This window comes from Pteropus alecto, unplaced genomic scaffold, assembly GCF_000325575.1.
Source record: "Pteropus alecto unplaced genomic scaffold, ASM32557v1 scaffold565, whole genome shotgun sequence".
In the NCBI taxonomy this organism is placed as follows: Eukaryota; Metazoa; Chordata; class Mammalia; order Chiroptera; family Pteropodidae; genus Pteropus; species Pteropus alecto.
The window spans coordinates 601546-623654 of record NW_006436808.1 but is presented as its reverse complement, the minus strand read 5'-3'; the positions used below and the strand labels follow the sequence as shown (position 1 = coordinate 623654).

Sequence of the window (22109 nt, the reverse complement as noted above, 5' to 3'; positions counted from 1 at the left end):
CTTCTCCACTGACACCTGGTCCCAATTAAGTCATCACCCTACGCTGTACTTTTTGCTGCAGTCCAACTGGTCATTCACATATTCTGCCTGACATTTTGACAAATGCATTTACCCATAAAACCAACGGGATCCCCACTTGTCAATGGGAAAAAAGGGAAGAAAGTGACGATGTGTGGAAACGTGCCCACTTGGCTATGTCGCACCTCAGAAGCCTGGGCTGAGAAGCGGGTCTGCTGAAGGGCACACATCTATTCTTCATGCACCTTAAATGTTAAATGTGGTAAAGTACTACCATGTTCTTACACCTTGATCTAGGAACTCAGCACTGTTGGATGCAAATAGGTGATTCTATCAGGAGGACTCCTAGAGAAGGACATAACCAGATAGGATATATACAGACCCAGTGAACATTTGGGCTGAAAGAGGTATTAAATCACGAGATACCTTAGGCATCACTCTCTATGTTCCCAGCTTGCCCTTCTACCCACGTCCTCCAGGTAAAGCAAACTAAAACACTCCAGATCTAAAAATAAATAGAATTATTTTCAAATAATTTTTAAATAACCTCATGACAGCATCGTTCCCCTAATCAAGACTTCAGTCATAGCAAAAATCAAATTTGTATTTCACACATTTTATAAAAGCATGTTTTCAAAGAGCTACTTAGCGGTTACTGTCTCTCCAGCCCCCAATGAGATACTTTCTAATGCAAAAATAGGCTCTAAAACTAAAAAGCACTGGGTCAGGACTTGACTGTGAGTTATTTGGTATCTGAAGGCTCTGACATCCACCTCTCCTTAACTGAAAGATAGGAGACACAGAGTTTGTTGCCTACTATATCCCAAAAGGAATGACAAAATGATTATGGACCCAAAAGGAAAATAAAATTTAGGAAAACCTGCTCCAAATGGTGGGCATCAAGTTCTCTAATTACAGAATACAAACTTAAGTCTAAAAAAGGTTTTGGAGAGAGATAAGTCTCTACCTGCCATTTGGTTTGTTTTAGGGTAATGATACCCTGTATTCACTATAATCACATTGAGATAAAACCTGAATGTTTTCTCCAGTCAGACACAAGCCCCAATATCCACCTGGTAAGTTACGGCATCCACAATAAACAGACACCTCCATCTGCTACAGGTACACACCACTCCTAACAATCGAGAAACTGCGAGGGCTTTCCTTTCTTCAGGGGTTCACCCTTCTCAAGAAAGTCATGCTAGTTTTCTGAGGATCTATTTTTTTCAAGTACATATTTTAAATTCTCTCAAAAGGGAAATCTGCTGAGGCAATAGCATAAGAAAACTTAGTGTTTTCTTATACTGTTATAGTGTACCTAAATATCGAAATTTTAGGTGACTCATCTCAGTTTTATTTTTTCCAGGTAATTCCTTGGCATGCGTCAGGTCAAGATAAAGTCATAAACGTTTAGATGAAAACATCTCCTCCTAGTCTCCATCCATCTATGTTTGACAAATTTGATGATCATGAGACTGATCAAGTTCATAAGCAGCTGAGATCGGCTTCATGGTCCCAACATACTAAGAAACATAACTGCCAGCCTGTCATATGGGCCCTAACCTCCACGACTGCCTCACACATTGTATTTTAAAAAGGAAAGGAAACCACAAGTAACTTTGTTGAGTGTGACAAATAAAGCATTTATTGTTTTGCTAGCAGGTACTCGGGGAGAGGACATTCCTAAAGGTTTGCTATGTTATATCTGATGACTTCTTGTTTGTGTTCCCTAAACCCTCACCTTGTGAGGCAGCCACCACCACCACTTTAGGGATGAGGCTAGGGGAAGGTTCCAAAACATGACAAACCTTGCCTGTGCAGCCAGATTCCAATTCCACTGGAATCTGCCTTTGTCCAAAATATGTTCTTTCTATCACCACCCCCCCATGCTGACACAGTCCTAAATAGCCTCTAGGAGCTAATATTATGTTCAAAAGGATAAAATTTCAGAAAAAGAGCAACAAAGTATTCTCCAAAACAAGGCTCACATCTATTTCCTCCTTGTCCTCTCTAGTACTGAGTATCGTTTTGAGAAAAAGTGAAGTGATGGGTGGTCATGAGCTAGGATCTGGTCCTGTCCTACCTCTGCCAGCTAATTAGTCAAGTAGAACAACTAGAGAAGAAAAACAAAATAAGGACACCGTCTTACATTAAAGTGATGGTTGTCATAACTACTTTTAAATTAAGTTCTAAACATGAACCTGATAATTTTATAAGTCAATTACGAGAGTGACGACATGGTCCTTCAGAGACATAATCTAATTCTCAGCCATCATTAACTATGTAAATATGTGACCAGAGGCACCCGACCTCCTTGAGCTTTGTGTATTGATAAAATAATGGTAACTGCACTGTTATGACCTCTAATGTAGATGAATGGTAGACTTTTCTGGGCCAGAAACCTCTTTTGAGAATTTGATGAAAGTTACGATCTTTCCCCAGAATTATGCAAAAGAGCAGTGACCCATGACACTCTGCATACAATTTTTAGAGGGTTCAAAAAAACCTTCTGAGGCCCATCTATGAACACCCTCACCCCCAATTCCAAAGACCAACTCTGGAGTCTCTTCCCTTTTCCACGAGTTCCAGATAGTGATCATGTGGGTCAGGTATTTCAGCGCTTTTCATTTAACAAATATTTGACTGTGCCATTAAAAGATATCACTGTAAAATGGCAGCAAGTATATGCAGTGCCCTAAACACTGCTTGGCACATAGAAAGTTCTCAATAAGTATTTGCTAAACGAATGAGTATATCAACACACATTCTATCATACTTTTTTTAAAGCCATACAACTCTTTGTTAATTCTCTAATTCCAGGTCTTTCAAACACTTATTTAAATATTCACTTTAGCCAAAATTTAATTCATCTATAATCAAAATATCTAAAGTTTTTATTACTACTGAAGAAATAAAGGCCTTTGTTAAGTCATTTCATATTTCTCTGCTTAACAGTAGCATTCTGATAGTAGTAGGCTTATGTTAAAAACAACGAAGTTTTGCAAATTAGAAAAACAGTAGTCAAAATTTAATTTAAAAACAAGAGTCAAACAGCAAAATAAACTTCTTAGAAGATACTAGCTTTATCATTCAACTCTTTCAGAAAAAGAAAAATACTGTCCATATTTTCATTCTATTCTCAAAGTGCTGTCATTTCCTGGGTTTTACATTAAAACCGATTACACGAAGGCTCACTTCTTTACCAAGGTAAAATTTCAGAAAAAGACAAACAATAAAGACGAACGTAAGAAAGACCAACAAAAAGACCAACATAAAACCTTAAACTAGGAAATGGCATAATTTTGCCACTAAAAATAAACAAACATGAGCTATGAACCAGTTTTAGACTCACAGATAAAAATCCATACACACCCACATTCCCTCTGGATCTAACTAAGTCCCTGGATTTCTGCACTTGATATAAATAATGTTTGTTGAATAAAGTAAGAAGAGCAGGTAAAAATAAGACTACACCATTGTGGAATTTTTCAGAACGCCTTAGGTTCACAGCAGACGTTCTTGGAGTTTGGTCCCAGGATCCCTCTGACATTCCCAGAGACCCTTACATATTTCTCTGAGGGCAGACCTCTTGTACTTCAACTGAAACAATGTTTCACAACAGAAAGAATGAGGGAGATGATGAGAATTCAGCTATTCTCTTTTGAACCAGGCATTAGAGACATTTGCAAACATCTAAGACAAAGCCATTCTTTCCACTACAATTTTTTGTTTTGGAAAATAGTCATTTTCTATTAATAATGTTAATACAATTAAATTAAGTAGCTCTTTATCGGTTTGATTTTAAAATTTGCTTGGTTTCTAACCAAGAAAATTTTCAAAATACCTAACATATATAAACTTAAGTTATTTGGGGGTCATCGGTAATTTTAATTTAAGGGGGTAAAGATCATAAGACCTTAAAGTTTGAAAACCGCTGCCCTGTAGCAACCGCCCTTAACCCCTGACTGGGAGAAAACAAAACAAAAAAACAGCAGTACAGAGCAATCAAGTGGACTATCTGCCAAGTAAAATTCAACTTCATAATTCAAACCACTTTATTAAAGAGATAAGTACTATAATATTTTAGACACTAATAGTACACATCATCTTATTATCCACTGCTTCTCATATTCAATTTTACAAAGTTTGAAGAGCTACTTAATTTTATATAACTGCAGCAAAATCCCACTTATGTGGATGGTGAACAATTTAATCTTTCTCCACAAACTGAATTAAATGTTTATGTTACAAATTAGTGTTTTCCCATTTTATAGCATCATCACCAAGAGTTTTCTGTAATATTTAGGCAGGAAACACAGTATACATATATATACTCTCTAAAAATACTGAAATTATCATTGACTTGTCAAAAATTTGATATGAAAAAGGAAACATGCAAAATTAACATGTATAAGTAACCATTTCTTTTATATTATTTTATAGATTCCTTTATGCAATATATCCACATTTCGACTTAAAGTTCACTGACTGCTGACTCCACAGCTGCCTGAAACTCAAGAACTATTTTGTATTTCTTTAAGCCTCCATCCCACCTTCATTTCCCCAATAAATTTTAAGTTCTTGCTTACATTTTTCAGCCAAAAATACAAATAGGAGGTTATCGGACACACTGAAATAGACACAGAGGTATGAAAAATGCTTCTACAAACTTAAGCACGCAAATCTCTACCCATTCCTGCCACTGGCATTTCAGAGAGGTACTTATCATGATACCCCTTCCACAACCGCCTAGAACTTTGGCTGAAACCTTCTACAGTCTATATTTTAGTATTTTGGTTGCCTTTCTTCAGTTCTCTGAGAAAGGGCTTGTGAAATGTGTGCTTATGTATCCCTAACTACAGATGCGTTTTTCATATTACCTCGCATAAACACTCAATGAATAAATATACCGTGATTCAAGGTAAAAGAGTACTGAAACAAAAAAGTTAAATTCAAGACCCAAATGTAGACTAAGTTCAATACATTAAAGCATGCACCAGACTAAAAGACATGGGTGCTCCCAATATTTTCTGCCATCTCTGTTCTCTAGTTCAGGATTAGGGTTTTTAATCTGACATGCTTGAATGAACATGACAGGAAAGATGACATCTACAGAGACACTTGAAACAAAAAAAACATAAAGGTCACCTCCATAAATCAAAGCCAGTTTACTTAGGTTTACATTTTGGGAGTAGGATATTTTATTCCTTTGTTTTTTTTTCTCCCCTCAACAATTTCCAGAAAAATATTATCGTACCAGAAATTTAAAACTAGCTACCCCATCCTTTCACCATTATCCATTCCCTGCAACATATCCTGACACCTAAAGAATACCAAGATCTGTCTCAAAAAGAATTCTTAAAGTAGATACTATTCTATACAAGAAAGAAAAAATAAAAATCTAAACTTTTCAAGCTGAAAAGATTTATATACCTTTCCCCTAAACTCGTAACAAAAAAGTGTCAGGACGACTTAAAATTCAGTGTCCAATTTTTAACCACAGTTAGATTTAAGATGGTCAAAACACTGCCAACTTCAGAAAGAAGCGCGGGAAGGAGGCAGAAACTGTATGCTATTGTAGCTGAAAAGGGGCCAATTTCTACCTCTATTTGCTCCACAACATTTGAGATGCATTTTAGATACAGATCTCCTCACAGCTAACTAGCAGATACATGTACAGATTAAACGTGCATTATGCAAAATGGGTAAGATTTAGGCTGTTGAAAAGATCAACTCTCGAGCACAAAACGCCCCTCCCCCCAACACACACACTGAATTTTCTTGTTTTTAAAAGCTTACACAGACGCTCAGTTCTTTGGTCTAAAATAAATTTAAGTTAAAGTTCACATTCCAAGGACAATTATGAAAAGAAAACTAGATATGGAAACCTAGCAACTAAGATGCATTCGCAGAGGATAATGAATGGTTCAGGTAGAAATAACACATTACCAACCAATTTCACATATAGAATGTGACCCTCTTGCCTATAAAACTGATTTAAGATAAAAATGACTACTCTTCTGAACTAGAGGCAACCTGAACTCAGAATGCAATGGTAAACCTGTTTTTTTAAGTGGGTCTGGGGCACATACAGATCATAGCAAACAGCTTTGCCCCCGAATCATGTCACTCTCGTCTAACAAATCTTTTCTTAAAAAGACAAGGGAGGGGGCAGAAAGAGTCATATTTTTTAAAAAAGAAAAAACCAGGTCACTGAGAGAGAAAGGGAAGAATATGCACGTCTGTGCCTGTGTTTAAAGAAAGGCAGCTTGGGATGCATTGTAGGAAAGGGGTGTATTTATGTGCAGCAGGTGGTAGAGTACTTACCGTGCCCGGTTCTCTGTCTGCTTCCGAGGTTACCAAGAAACGCACAGACATGCCCGTTCAGACACAGAGGCAAGAACAGAAATAAAAAAAAGGGGGGAATAATTAGAACACAAGCCCCAAACAGTTTTAAAAATGGCTTTTATTTATATAAGTCATTGCACATTCCTAATACAGTGATTTCCTGAAAATTACAGTATTTTGTAAACATAAGATTTACAGTTTAACCATACACAAAGCCTATTTTTTTATTTCTTGACAGAATAAATTACTTTTCTTCAAAAAATTAGTCGAGTGCAATTTTGCCCAATATTTAACGCATACTAGAATTAAAGCCTATGAAACTAAGTAGTAACAGATGCAATTATCAAGCCTCTCATTTGAACACATTCACTTTCAAATTTAACTTCTTATTTCGCCCCATTTAACAACATTACTTTCTTTGAAAATTACCCAATTAAGCAGTTAACAGTTTTCCATAATATGGTACAGGCCACTGGCATTAACTAGGCAGTTGCCAAGATGTCAAGATGCCTGCAATCTAAAGAGATCGAGAAATCTACAGATACCCACGTTAAACCCTGAGAACTTCCAGGGTGAACCGTGTTTCAGTGGCCAAGCTTTGCGACAGTTCCTCTTAGCTCATTGTTTGCTCTCTGTATAGGTTGGGGCTTTCTTTAGCGGTGCACACAACTTTGCAGCACTGTATGAGTGTGAGGACAAAGTCCTAATCTGGCTTGCCCGGCCTCTCACCTCTGTGGTGATCTGCATCATGGTGCTTCTTGTCATCTTTTATTGCCAAGTGAGACTGCCCACTCAGAGCACTAGACAGCGCCAGAAGGCCGGCACTGCCACCCAAGGGCGGGATTCCAGGAGGCTGAAGTCCTGAAGGGTGAGGCGTTAGGGGGACTGGTGGCCCATGGCCGTGAGAAAGATGCTGAGCTTGCAACTGCTGCTGCTGTTGGTGGTGGTGAGAGGAGCAGGAGGAAGATGAGAAGGAGGTGGTGGTAGTAGCATCGGGGGGTGAGGGAGCGTACATGACATGAGGATGGAGGACACAGAGCAGGAGGTTTGACACACAAAGGGAACAAGGAGGTAAGACAGAGGGGGGGAAGGGGAAAAAATGTGATTAGCACTTTCAGTTCATCAAAAGTTTTCACCTACTCAGTTACCTGATAAGATACAATCTTCCCAAAATATAATCCTCAGATCTACACTGTCACTTTCGGCATAAGTCAGCACCTGAGAGTATAGAGCTGTTTATCATCAGCAAGCCTGGCTAAGTTAGGAAGCGACTCACATGTCAGTTCCATTTCTAAGCACCTCCAGGAATGAAATCCATTAGGTCACTGAATCTAAGATGCCACAGATTTACGACTCATCCTGATTTCAGAAAGATTAAAATCAAGGCTGTGCATCCAACAATACAGTAACTATATTCTTGAGCAGTCATCAGTTAATAGGTGATTCCATTACACCCCAACATCTTTGCATTAACTTACCATAATGGTATGATGAAACAAAACCAAAATGTTATCTTTAGTTAACAGAACTCAGAAAGCAGGAAGAACCAGCATCTCTTATGTAACCCCACCCCCAGACACTGTGTGTCCTTATTTTCATTAAGCCCTCACAGTACCGTGAGGCGGTACTGATATTCCCATTTCATAGAAGGAGCCAAGGCTCGAAGTGTTGAGAAAATTATAGAGGTTCTCCAGCAACGGAGGCGGGTGGAGGTGGAGTCAATGCAGGAATGACCCTTATGGCACTCTGGCACTCTAGGCACTGTACCACCACACATAGAAGGAGGCCTCAGGGAGCCATCATTCGACAGCTAGAAGATATCTTAGTTAAGGTAAAGAGTTGTTTATCCCTTCATTTTTCTGAGCTCTTTAGCATCACAGAGGAAAACAGTAAGACCCAGAGAAGCCAAGAACCTTGACATGAAAACACTCTCACCAGTCCTGTGGGACATCAGCCACAGTGACCCAAGTCCCCATTCCCAAATGTCTTTGCCTCTATCACTCAAGCCAGTCCAGAGATTATAAATCTGTTCTCATTAAAAAGCATCGTTGCTCTCATATATCATATTTAAGAGCATTTTGTAGGAAATGAGAAAGTATCCAAGAAATGGCCCCTTGTATCATAAATCTGGCCACGTTTCAGCTGTCCAACATAAAACTCGTTTTTGATGAGACAGTAAAAACGATTAAGGCTCAATTTTTAAGGTGTAATGTTAGGAAATTCTTGAGATTCCGATTTGTGCTCACTTCCCTGGGACTCAATTACTCATTTTATTTATTACCCCCTTGCGTGTGCTGAATATATTAAATCTTCACGACAGATCTTCAGCAATTTCCACCCAGACCACTGATCTTTAATTGAATTTTAAACATGCTTCCCGCCCTTAAGAGCCAGAAAAAACAGCATCTTAAAAGTAGAAATCGGTGTCTAAAATCACTTTACAGTAAATCTTCAACTACTACTAGAATCTTTTAAAAAATCTTTAGGAGCCAATATTCTCTTTAAACTTCCATTCCTTCCGAAAAGTGCACAGTTCTAATTAGAGGAAAACTGGAAAAGGGGGAGAGGTCCAAGAGGGTAGCATTAATAGTGTTCTTGGAAAGTATTTATAAGCTACTCATTCGCCATTTGAGATCACAGTAACAATTTCTTTACGTATAAAATCACCTTCCCGTCATCCCAAAGACACTAATTCTTGCTCTGTCACCTTTTAAGAGCTCGGCAATAGCAAGACATAAAACTGAAGAAGCTGGCAGCAGAGTCACGGTCCACTAGGCATGCTCATTAGCACTTAATTAGGAACTAGACACCTGCCATAAGAAATGTGCTCGGAGAAGGATGAGGACCAGGTCTGCCCTACCAGCAATTACTATCATTACTTGGAGAGTAAGAGCTATGTCCGGCTTCTGGGGGGGAAATGCAGTGATGCATACACAAGCAAGTGCAGCGGGGTAATTAAGCACGGCACTGATTAAAAGAAGATGAGAGAGGCTAAGCTGAGGGGAAGGCAGTTAACTACAGGGTGGAGAACACTACCATATCACTGCTCCCTGCATGCCCCCACTCCCCCCCAAATCCAGAATCGAGTCACCAAAAGACAACTTCAGAGATAAGATTTTATGTCAGAGCAAAGGTGACATTTGGATACTCAGGAAGGAAGTATATTTTCTGCCAAACCCAAGTTAGTTTTTAGAAAGATGAACTGGAAAGCATTCTCCGATATGTTACTGTAAAGAAAATTAGCTTATATGATAAAGGGGCTTTGCTACAGCTGTGAAGTAGACAGTGTGGTTAAACTCAACATTCAGGCTGATAACTATCAATGGGGATGTCCAACAGCCTAACTGACCATGAGGAACTCCACCTCTACCCTAATTAAGCTTTCCCCTTGGAAGAAATAGCTCACTATCCATTATTAAAGGCAACTGGGTTCTTCCGTCCTTAGCGTGGCCATCTTTAAAGCTTCTATTTTTTTTTTTAAAGCAAAATCTTATCAAAATGGAAGTTGTACTAGGTAGCACAGCTGGTGAAGATGCTATAGACCCATAAAATGTGGACATTACTGTCTCATATTCTACTTCTTTATGCTGCCATGTAGAGCTCAGAGCTCCCAGATAATATTTTCATATCCAGTATCTGGCCTCAGCTCAGAATACATCTGAGGCATGCAGGGTGGGCATCACGGCTCCCATTCCACAGAGGAGAGAGTGCCCTGCCACAGGGCTCAAAGCCAGAACGAGGATTACAAAGCTCTGTTCCCTAGAACAACATATCTCCTGGGACTACAGCAGCCCAGTCATGTTCACAAGAAGTTACAAACCAAGTATTCTCAAGCATGGGGAAGGAAGAAGGCAATCTCTTGCTCCACCAAAGACCTCATGTTTCGCTCCCATCCCAGGTAACGAGAAGCACAACGCCATGCAATACTGAAAACTTGCCACTGGACATTTACTCAGAGATAAACCCACCTGGACTATGTGGACTTAGCAGTGACAGATGAGAATTTGTTCTTAGGTATACGACTCAAGAGTGGCAACTCTGCAGTCTCCACTTTCTAATACCCTGTCCTTGCAACTGAAAAAGGAAGATATATTTTGCTCTCTTCCAAGGAAGTTTATAAAGGAGAACGAAGCCTAAATAGAGTTTTGGCTTCTCTCAGTAGAAGATGCTTAACAGACAAGTGTCATTTCTAAGATAAAGCATTTGTTGAAATGAATACAGGACCCACATCCTGAAGAGTGAAACAATCAACTCCACAAAAGCAGCCCACCTGCCCCATGTGTCCTTAGAACATTTTTTCTTCTAAGAATAAGGTTTACCTGAGACAATCTAGTATGTATAACCTTCATCGAAAGAAAAACACATGAATGCTACTTAAAAATATGTTTTAGACAAAAGAGATGATGCTACATGGCCAGCAAAATCTCAAAAAAAAAACCAAAAAACAAAAAACAAAAAACCAATGGCTCTGCCATTTAGAGGTATTTACATGCATTAGTTCTCTATAGACCCACATCTGAATGTATCATAGGGGAAACTATAAAATATTTCTTGACAAATCAAGGGTGGGAAAATTCAACCATCTATCCATTCATCAGCTTTCACAAATTAATAAATTATTTTCTTAAGTTAATGTTTACAAATTTATACAGCCCAGAATAGACTAGCAAAACAGTTTATAAAGCTATCAGAAAAGGCATTTTTAATGGGCAATGGTGGCTTTTAGAAATAAGGATGGTTACTCAAGTTATCAAGCTAGACCAGTGGGTTCTCCTACAGAACAATTTTGACAACCCCTCTTTCCGCACCCCAGGGACATTTGGCAACATCTATAGACATTTTTGGCTACCACGACTGGAGGGGATAGCGGGTAGAATGGTACTAGCATCTAGTGGGTAGAGGCCAGGGATGCTGTTCAACATCCTATAAAGCCCAGAACAGCCCCCACCGCAGTTACAGAGCCCAAAATGTTAATGGTGCCGAGGTTGAGAAATTTTAGTCTAGATCTAAGCTGGAATTCTGTTCCATCACATTAGAATTCATGTTCCTGAATGCCAGAAACTTGCCATACTGTTGCTTAAAAAAATAAAACTACTTTTCAACATTCAATTGTTCACTGTCCCTTTGTCACCATGGAGCACACCTTGTCACAACTCAAAAAAAAAAACAAAAAACAACAACAACGAAAAAAAAACGAGCATCTGCTTCCTAGAGCTGACACCTCTAAACAATTTCAAAATAAAACAAAAACTTCATGTTTTACAAAACAATTTAGGAAAGACCTACATTGGGAATTTTCACATATTGGTCTTCTGGTACCTCAAAGGTGATTATGGAAAAGTTTAGGTTGGAGGATAAGGAGATGAATACACTTGTTCCTACCCAAACCATTTAAATAGGCTGAGAGCGAGACAAGTAAAATAAACACCAAATTCTGAATTAATGATACTGAAAACCCACAAGGAATAAAGTAACCTCATCCATGTCAAACAACAGCCATGCATTTAGAATTTTAATTCACATTTTACCTAGTGCAGCCTGGGTCAATTACGTTACTATGACAAAAATGACTTTCGCTGTTTACATTCAGAGCTTTAATGTAATAATAGTGCAGTGTTTCCAAATTTTTGTTTCTAAAACAGGTGTAGCATGTGCTTTATCACCACAGAGCTGCCTACAGAACAAATGGGGAAAAGTAGGAAAGAGCTGTGTGGCAGCAGAAAAATCAAGGACGCTACTACAGGAGTTAACTGAAAACCTCCCATTATGTGAATGGCCTCTCCCGTTAAGAGGGGCAAGGGTGAAAAACAGGCAGAAACTGCTTACTAGGGCCAAGAATTCTCAAGCCACTTGAAGACAATTAAACAACAACAATATACTGAAAGGCACCATCTCAATGCAGGACTCACAAAGAGAAAAGAATTGATAGCCTGTATGTAGGCAGGCACCAGGATGATGACCTAAAATTCTGAAAAGTATCTGAACTCATTTTTATTCTTTCTGTATTTCAGCTAATATACACAGGCCAACTCAGCCTGCACTATCACTGACCTGCTCGTTCTACCTGCCCTGGATGACTGTTTCAGCTGTGACAGTGACCAGAGCCTTGGGACTTACAGCTTACATGAATTAGTAAACTGTTTCTTAAAGTTAAAGACCTGAATTAGAGTAAGTTTTTAAAAGTCATGTTTATTTAGATAGATATACTCCTAAAACCACATAAGGTTTTGATGAAGAGATGCTCAATATCATTAGCCATCATGGGTCATTCAAATAAAAACCACAAAGGAGGTACCACTTCATATTCACCGGGATAGCGAGAATGAAAACGATGAGGCAGTAACAAGTGTCAGAGAAGATGCAGAGTAATGGAATTCTCATCCACTACTCTGGAAAACAATCTGGCCATTGCTCACAAAGTTAAACACAGAGTTACCATATGACCTAGCAATTCCACTCCTAGCTACAGACCTGAGAAAACACATCCACACAAAAACATGTCCACGAATGTTCACTGTAGCATTATTTGTAATAGCCAAAAGGTAAAAACAACCTCAATGATGAGTTAATTAACAAATGATACAATGGAGTATCACTCATCAATAAAAAAGGATTGAAGTACAAGCTACGATATGAATAAACCTTGAAAACATTATGCTAAGTGAAAGAAGTCAGACACAAAAAGGCCACATATATGATTCCATTTATGTGAAATGTTCAGAATAGACAAATCTAGAGACAGAAAGATTGGTGGTTGCAGAGGCTGAGGAGAGATGGGGCAAGAGGACTGACTACTAACGGGGATATGGGATTTCTTTCTGTAGTCTTACAAATGTTCTAGAATTAGGTAATGGTGACAACTGCACAAGTTTGTGAATATACTAAAAACCACTGAGCTATGTGCTTTAAAAGTATGGTGAATTTCATAGTACGAAAATTATGTATCTTTAAAAAAAAAACACACATAGAGTTAACTCCATGAAAATGGAGTGCTCTGCTCTCTTTCCTGAAAGAGGGAAAATAGTGTCTTTTCCCAAGGAATCGAGTACAAATCATATGAAAATATTGGGGAATTAAAAAGTAAACAATGATTCAACAAGTTTTCTATTAACTAAAAAGCACTCTGACTCTTCAGAAGAACCCAGACATTGAAGCCAAGCCCTGCATTGTCAGAGATACCCAGATGTACTACTCTCAGGAAAAACTAACTGGAACCAAAGGAGAAGACGCATAAAAGACTTCTTTGCAATATTGTTCCTTCCCTTTGCAAAATTAATAAAAAGGCCGGACTATTGGAATTTAAGTGGAGGGTACATATCCCTAAATAGAAGTTAGAAGAACTAGAAGATCCAAGTTTTAGCCATTTCGTTCTCTCTTCTTGGTAGCAAGCCTTGCATTATTCTCCTAGGGCGAATCTGTTTTATAAAGAAACTTACAGCTGGGTTATTGATGGGCTTTTCAGGGATTAACTGCATACTCATAAGAATAAGAGGCTAACCTCATCCTCTTAAACTTCACACACTACAATCCTATAGATAGCTGATGGCTACAGCCAGAGGAGAAAAATAATCCAACATTTTACTAATCCTTAAACCAATCATCTCATGCAACAATGGGGAGCCCTTTAGGTCTACAACTCAATCTCTTAAGGACAGAAAGGCTCCTGCTATAGAACCATCAGGAGATTGTATTCAATTCCCTACACACACATACAGACCCAGACATCACAAAATACTCCACACTTCTTTTCATACTAAATTGTTTTAAAGTACAGAGAATTCAAATTTGTCTATGAAGTAGGAATATACAAATCTAACCAATAATGAAGCCCCAAACCTGAGTCCCATAGCCCTTGACAGAAGTTATATCATGAAAATTAAATTCACATTATGTCCAAATAAAAGCAAAACAAACAAACAAACAAGTTTACCTATATTAACCCTAAATTTCTGAGTCCTGAAGTTCACGGGCATTTGTTATGGGAAATTGCTCAAATTTTCTTACATACACAGTTAGCACTGAAGCAGCTATCAGAAATCTAGAGTTTTGTGATTTGGGAAGGAAGGACAACCCGTACTCACTGGTCACCTGGACATCTCTTTTAATTCTTGTCTCTTTTTCCAATTCTATTACAACAATCCCTGCCAACCTCTCAGTGTCAGTAAAGGTTCCCCCTCCTCTTTACAGTAAATAAGGAAGCCAATGAAGCCTTGTCCTCACGTTTTTGCTTCTCAATTCTCTCTCCATCTGTTTCCAAAACTTAACTTTACCTCCTCGATTTTGAACTTTAAAAATCATTCATGCACAACATAATGGAGGAAGCAGAGAAACTGGCTAGGTCTTATCTCAAATACCAGCATCCATGTAACCATTAGAAAAGACAAAGAAGGAGGTGACCAGCTGCAGGAGCAGCCACCTCTCACAGGGAGCTTGACCAACTGGACCCACAAGATCTGCTACAGCCACTTAGAGAAACCAGGCAGACAAAACTGCAGTTCGAGGAGTCAGGACCACATGCTGGGTGAAGGCTGCCAGCCAGGGTCTTATCCCCACAAAAGCCATGCAAGGTAGACAGTACTATTCATCTACAGATGGGGATACTGGTAAGAGGTAAACTGATTATACAAGGTCACAAAGCTAAAAACTGGTAGCACCAAACGTCCTACTCAAGTCCATCTGATTCTAGGCCCACACACTGCCCCAGGTTATACAATACAAATTCGCTTAGAAAGATCAGTGCAAAACACCATGAAGTTGGACAGCAGACACTGGGTTAGAAACGGATCTACAACTATGCAACTATTCTCTTTAATAAGGAAAATCACACTCCACTACTTTTTACTATTTAATTAAAAAGTCAACCATTTTTCTTGAGGGAGTAGGGAGAAATTAGCTGAAAAGGACAAGGGAATGTCATGGGGTGATGGAAACAATCTGCACTCTGAGAGGAGTGTGGTTACAGGGGTTGTACCTGCGCCCAAACTGATCAAACTGTACATGCTAAGATCTGTGTATTTCACTACATCTCGATTATACCCAAATTAAAAAAAATTCCTGTGTGCAGACATGTATGTATCTAAATGTACACTTACGTGATATCTATTATGTCATACAGATCTAATTAAAAGGTAAAACTAGTTATCTGGAATCCCAAATTCAACTAAAATTAATTATTTAATATCAGAGCAGGTAGAAGAGAGCTCTTAGTTCCAAACTCCCCAAACAGGACAGTGGGGAGTGATCTTATAGAGTCCTTCAGTCAATTTTCTCTGCCTTCAGGTAGCCATTAACTATCCCACAAATAAACCGTTACATCATTTGCTAATCTATTTTGAGCATTTTTAATAGAATTCCAAATTTTAAAAAAATCTTTGCGAAAGATGCTGCTTAAATTGTGGAAACTCTTCTGATGTAAAAAATAAAAAAAGTCAAGGTCTCAAATGAGTAAGTTCCCTTCACACAATGAACTTGTTTTCCAAAGCACAAGTGAGCTATGTGTCAAAACAAATAAACCCTGTGCCTATTAAGATCTCTGCATTATTAAACTCTTCTACTGTTACAAGAACATAGCATGTTTAATAGCAAAAGAACCTATAAAAAGCAAAATTCAGAAGGCAGAGCTGCAATTATCATTCTGCCAATTACAGAATTTTCTATCAGTGAAAGCTATTTAAAAATTTCTATAGCAAAAATATTTCAAAAGTTTCTCCAAATATCAACTAAGAAATTTATTTTTCTTACATACCAGTAATCTATGAAAGATGAAGGCAGGTGCTGTGGTGGCAAAGATTTAAGTCAGTACTTTCCATCATATATGAGAACTAAGTCTTCTCTGCTGATGAGAAATGAGTACCATCAATTCACTCAACAACGATGGGAAAAAACAATCTCTCTCTTCCTCCTAAGAGTATGCATAGTCCCAGGACACAAACAGAGTTTACCTAGAAGCTTGGTGTCCTTGAGAAGATGTGACTTTCTCCAGGTTTGCTAAAGAGAAATATCTTTAGCCCTGTCAAGCAAGCAGTAAGCTCCCTGATTGTACCTTAAAGGGAATGAGAATGTTTCGGCTCATTTGCATTTTAAAGGGTACTCTTTCATGATCTTTCACACTTGTAATAGATGTCTAAACCGTTAAATTACTATTTCTTTTCTTAGCCTGAAAGTCGATGCAGATGAAGAGCGTGGCCTCTCCCATTGTTCTTTACCCTAAGTCGGTCCCTGAACAATACTGACAGCTGCTATCAAACCAGGCTGCATTTACTCTGCGCGCAGCTGCTGCTTGTAGGAACAGACAGCCTCCCGGAGCCTCCTCCCCTCTAGGGAGACAGGTTGACACACTGCATGTTCAATGAAGGGGTGCAAAGGTCCGCTGAATTGTCAACCCAATTTTATGCTACTTCAATTTTCCAGGACGCATGCAATTCCTTTCAAGCAAAAATGAAGCATATGCCAGAGCATGAAACTTATGGTGCAGGATAATTATTGATCACTACAAACTTTAAAAGAGCCTTCTGACATAAATTAATATACTGATCCAAAAATTACAATTATAAAAACCATGCATGCCAGTATGCTAAAGACATGCAATTGGCATTAAGTCTTGTGCTGGGCCCAATTCACTGATTTGGGTTATTGTTGCTAGCTAGCAGAGCTAATCTGCCTTTATAATCTCAACAACATGTTTCCTGGACTAAAGCCATTCATAAAATTAGCGATTCATCTGCCCTTCTAAAACGACCTGCTATTTTTATTTTGATTCCGCTCAAAATGAGTATTACCTATAAACATCTGGTTAATACAATTTCCTCCTTTCTAATGTTTCAGACAGGGCAGCGCCTTTAAGAATTTAAAAATACGCGTTTTACCATCAAAAAATATATAAAAATTCAGAAAACAAACATGTTCTACAAAGTTTAACTGGGTACTTGAGAACTGCTTTGCATATATTTTCCTTTAATCAAAACAGTCTTTTCCATCCTCATTCATTTGGGTTAAAAAATTCTGTGCTCAAGCTACAAGTACAATTTGCTATTAGTCTTTGCTAATCAAACATGGTACATGCAAAAGTACCAGTGAATATTTGATTTGATCTCTGAAATAAAGCAATTCATTACACAAGAAAAGGGTACAGAAGGCAGCAGACAAATGCAGATGTAATTGTGTTTTTTGTTGAATGTGATTAGAGAGCCCACTAAGTAACAGTCAAAAATGTGATACTAAAGGGGAAGAAATGTAGAGCCTGGAACTGGGGGGGAGGAGAGGAGAATTGTTTATGCAGAGCTAAGCTGTCAAGTGTAATAAAGCAGCTTGAATAAAATTTAAGCTGAAAATCCACTGAAGCTCCCCATTTCAGGGAGGAAAAAGCTATTAAAAGGAAATGAAGGTCACCCTCCCAGTTTATTTCACCTAATTGACTGCCAATAGCTTACCACAGGCAACCCGACTGCAGATCTGCAATTGAGAAACTGATGAAAGGAGAGTTTTCAAGCTGAGGCTCATTCTTTAATCCTCCTTGGCTCTTATGTTTTTTCTCCATCTCCAGTTGGGATGTAATTTTAAACCCTGATGGATTAACTGGTTCCATTGTCTGTGGCCGTCATTGGACTATGGCACTCTTAATCCGTACAGCAGCATGTCTAATTATCATTACAAAGTGTCTGAGGGAACTATAAAGACCAGCAGGGCATCTTCTCACAAGCAATTAACATAAATTGATAAATGAGTGATTTGAATCCGCTCAAGGCACTCAGATATGAATAAAATCAGAAAGGACCATCCCTTGTTTCAGCTACTTCTTTCATTTAGTCTGGAAAAGCAGAAAACCTGAGAACCACCCCGGATCCTGCAGTGGAGGGGGGATGAACTCATGCAGGGGATGGACCGCATGGTTCACCAGGCTCATTAATGCCGAGCAAATAACTTGTGATTGACAACCAGTCGCCAGCGAGGAGCAGTAACTGAACTCAACACAGGAAAGCAGAAACCTGGTGAAAGGCTAGAGGACACTAGGGCACACAATTATCACTTCTTCAACAGCAAGAGTGTTCTTTTCATTGGGGTGCCACTTAAAAAATCATAAAGAGGTAAGGAAGAGAAAGACCAGTTATATAGGTTCCAATACTCTAGAAAGTAAGAGGCAAAAGTGAAGATAACTAAATGAGAGGTGTCTTGACCTCACTGTAATCTAAAGAATAAGGAAAGAATTTAAAACTCTAACCTAAAGCTTTTTTTTAACCAATTGAAGCAAAGGTGGTTTAAGTGTCACAGGATAAACGGTATTTATTTTCCCATTAAAAGGTAGAGTGAGCTTCCTTCTCCTAAAAATGTTTCTCCTATCTTCTCCCTTATGCTAATCGCTCTTCCCCTATACACCTCGGCATATTTGAAACCTGCTCCTCCTCCCGCCCTTATCAAATTGGTCAGTTAAGCTACACAATATTATATATATAGATATAGATATAGATTAAGCCATTAAATTAATAAGAAATGAAAGCTGGTTATACACACTGTAGGAGGTAGACCTGGTAGGCCACGTACCCCGATGATGGCATTCAACTCTGCCATGGTCACCTGTTTGGCACGTTCAACAGCCTGCGCCACCTGTTGTTGATGCTTTGAAAATATTGAAAAGAAAAAGTGTTAGCAAGGCAGCCAAGAACTTCATCGTACCTTAGATAACAACGAAAAGACAATGGATTTAAATGCAGTTTCTTTAGCACATATTATTTCACAGAATACATGTATAACAGGAAAAGGAAAACTCAGAACCATGCTTCCTTTATATCTAACCAACACCAGTCACCACTCAACTTCTGAAGGGAAAATCTGGCTCGGAATGGTATAGTCAAAAAGGACATCAAAAATGGTAAACTGAGGCCTTAGAAAATAAAGAGTATGGAATTTGGAAGATCACCATGGTGTGCAGAAGGGGTTCACTATGATAAGTTTGAGCAGAGAAGGTTTACAACCATTTTTAAATGCCCATCTTGATACTTAAAATTTAAATACTAAATCCATCAGCACTTTTCAGGTCAATACATCTCAATCCACTAAGTTTTGGAAACTCTGGGAATTTCTCTCCTTCAGCCTTTTAGATTTTTCACCTTTCATAGAAGGAAGGACCCTCACTTAGTTCACAGGCTGGAAACACCCTGCATTCTGCCGAACTGCACCCACAAGTAAAAACAAAGCCATACCTTTGCTTTGGGAGGCATGAGACTATAGCAGAGACCAGAATTACTAAAGTCTAAAAACACAACAAATACCACAACTCAAAAGGCCAACAAATCTAAATTGTAGCATCAAATAACAGTTACGTGGAAGAGGCTGCTATAATAGCAGAGATGGTGCTATCCAGCATGGAGCAGTAGATGCCAACTAGAACAGACACCCAGTATTCCAGCTCTAAGTCCAATGAGCTTTTTTCATTGTCTCAGGACATATGTATCCTGTACTCACTTAAAACAGTTTAGCATTTATGAGCTTGTATCCAAAAGTAAGTAAACTTTAAGGCCAAACTAAAAATATATTGGTTTTGAGTCAATTTCACAGATTACTCCTTGAGTCTCTCCCTCTCAAAATGTTACAGTTAAATATATATGACTTTGTAACTTAATGACTTATAATGTATATGACTCCATAAATTAAGGTAACATGAACACTTATTTTTATCCCCGAGGGTATTAACATCCACTCCCTCCACAGCAGCATTAAGTCAACCATTGTGCAAGTGCAAATGAAATACATGCTTCTACGGTCACATCGACCCCGATGGAACGAGAGAAAGGACACTTGGAATCACCAGTAGTTATCAAGCTTATACTCCTCCAAAAAAAATAAAAAAAAAGCTTTATATTTGATAGTCACTTTGCAGTTTTCCATAGAAAAAATTTAATTTGAGGTTGAGCTATTGTCACCACTTCTACAGTGTGCCCTCAGATCTGTTAGATGAAATAGCAGGGGGTTTACACACTTCAGCTGTAACAGATGTTCTTCACACTTGTTCCTTGTGATAAAATTAACATCTTAAAACTAGCTAATTTGCAAACAGAGAAGCAACATAATTGCACTTTAACAGCTGAACAGTTTTACTTACTTCCTGAGACAGAAATGGGATGACTTGTGCACAAATTGTATTCAATCTCTTGGCGATTTCAGTCTATAAAGACAAAACAATATAAATGTTTAGTATACTTTATAATCAGTTCAGAAAGATAAAACTTCATACCCAAAACTTTAACCCTCCACTACACTTCAACTCCTGAGGGCATAAAATTGCTTTCCCAGGCTATGTTACTAATATTTCTCTTGAGATAAACAGTAGATATTAATCCTAACTTGCAAAATAAGACATAACTGCACGCTTTATTGTTCACTTAAATAGGAGACAATGAGTAGTTTAATTGAATTGGAAAATCTACGTGGTTCAAGGCCATATGAACATTTAACCTGGTGATTGCAAACCCCTTCATATACTTATTCAATTATGGCATACCATGGCACATTTATGTAGTTCATTCAAACCAGTGTCAGAAACCAAATGATCAGAAGCACTGTCAAAGCAGTCCAGCTTTCAAGATAAGGTCCAGAGTGAGAGAGCTGAAGTAAGGAGGCCACAGACTTCCTTCCCACTTGTCCGAACTCTTGCACAACTGAAACAGGACTAATGTTAGTGGCCTCTATTAAGTCTCAAAATTTCAAACAAGAAAATACTGCTGAAACAGAACTCAAGTCCTGAGAGACATTCAAATGGAGATGTTCTTGGTACCTGTATATTTTCACAATTCAGCAACGAATGTGAAGACCTTACTGACAGGGCCCACAGTTCAGCTGAACATAACCAAACATGCTCTGGGTGTCTGCAACACAGGCTGTTCTAAAGAAAAGTAGGAAGAGTCTGCTCAGCTCCAAATCCAGAAGACTCTGCTGCTACAAGGGACAAACTGGCAAGGGAGGGAATAAAGGGTGCTCTGCTTCCACTCTAGGGTAGAATCCACCTGCCTGCCCAACCTCTAACATCCTTCAGAGATGCAAAGCAGCTCTGCTTTCCTCTAATTCTGAAGACCAGTTCTCCCTTTAAAAAAAAAAAAAAAAAAAAAGCCCATCTAAAGAGTCCCAGCATTGACCTTATTTACTTCATCATTTTCTGTCAATGCTTACTAATGCCGCCTGTTAGTAAACGAGGCGATGAAAAGGATCACAAGAAAATTATGAAACACGCAGCCAATGCCCTTGAGAAACAGAGAATGGAATGAGTAAGATCAAGTAGAAACCTCAGAACCATATAATCAAATGCAGAAAAAAAGAGCTGCTTTTTGTGCTCTAACGATTCCAGATGGGGCAACAAGACCCTTGGTGTGATGGGACTAGATTTAGGCCAACCCAAATCAACTCTCCCTGACCACCAATGAGGGAGGGTTCCAGCTCGGGCCTTGTAAGAAATGTAGTACTAGAAGGTAAAATGACAAGTATAGAGAGCAAACTCATGACCTTGCTTTAACCAGCAGTGCAAATAGATACATGCAAAAAGGGTGCAGCTGTACCAGGTGCAAAAACAGAACTGGGCAGCCCCACCCAATTCATCTGATCTCAGCCACTCAAGCTAACTCAAGGTCATGGCTCTCCTCGAAAGCAAGAGCAAGCTCTCTTTCCTTTGCAACAGTGTTCTACACTATATATTTCCGTATATGTAAGGAAGTAGGGATAACCTTCATAAATTCTTAGGTCCTTGCTCCCCACTCTCT

General features: G+C 38.7%; 1 protein-coding gene across 12 annotated transcripts in view; it reads right to left on the bottom strand.

Annotated features, from left to right (window-relative positions):
- Positions 1–22109, bottom strand: part of TLE1 (transducin like enhancer of split 1) — an 82463-nt gene that overhangs the window by 35419 nt on the left and 24935 nt on the right. For 3 of the 12 annotated variants that reach the window (XM_006913631.3, XM_006913636.3, XM_015590714.2), the window contains 4 exons: positions 20462–20524; positions 18874–18978; positions 7096–7300; positions 6346–6365 (listed from right to left, as the gene is read on the bottom strand). In XM_006913631.3, coding sequence (XP_006913693.1) covers positions 6346–6365; positions 7096–7300; positions 18874–18978; positions 20462–20524 — 393 coding nt within the window. The remainder of the gene's footprint in view (positions 1–6345; positions 6366–7095; positions 7301–18873; positions 18979–20461; positions 20525–22109) is intronic. The other 9 variants (XM_006913633.3, XM_015590718.2, XM_015590716.2 and 6 more) reach the window with 7 other exon arrangements.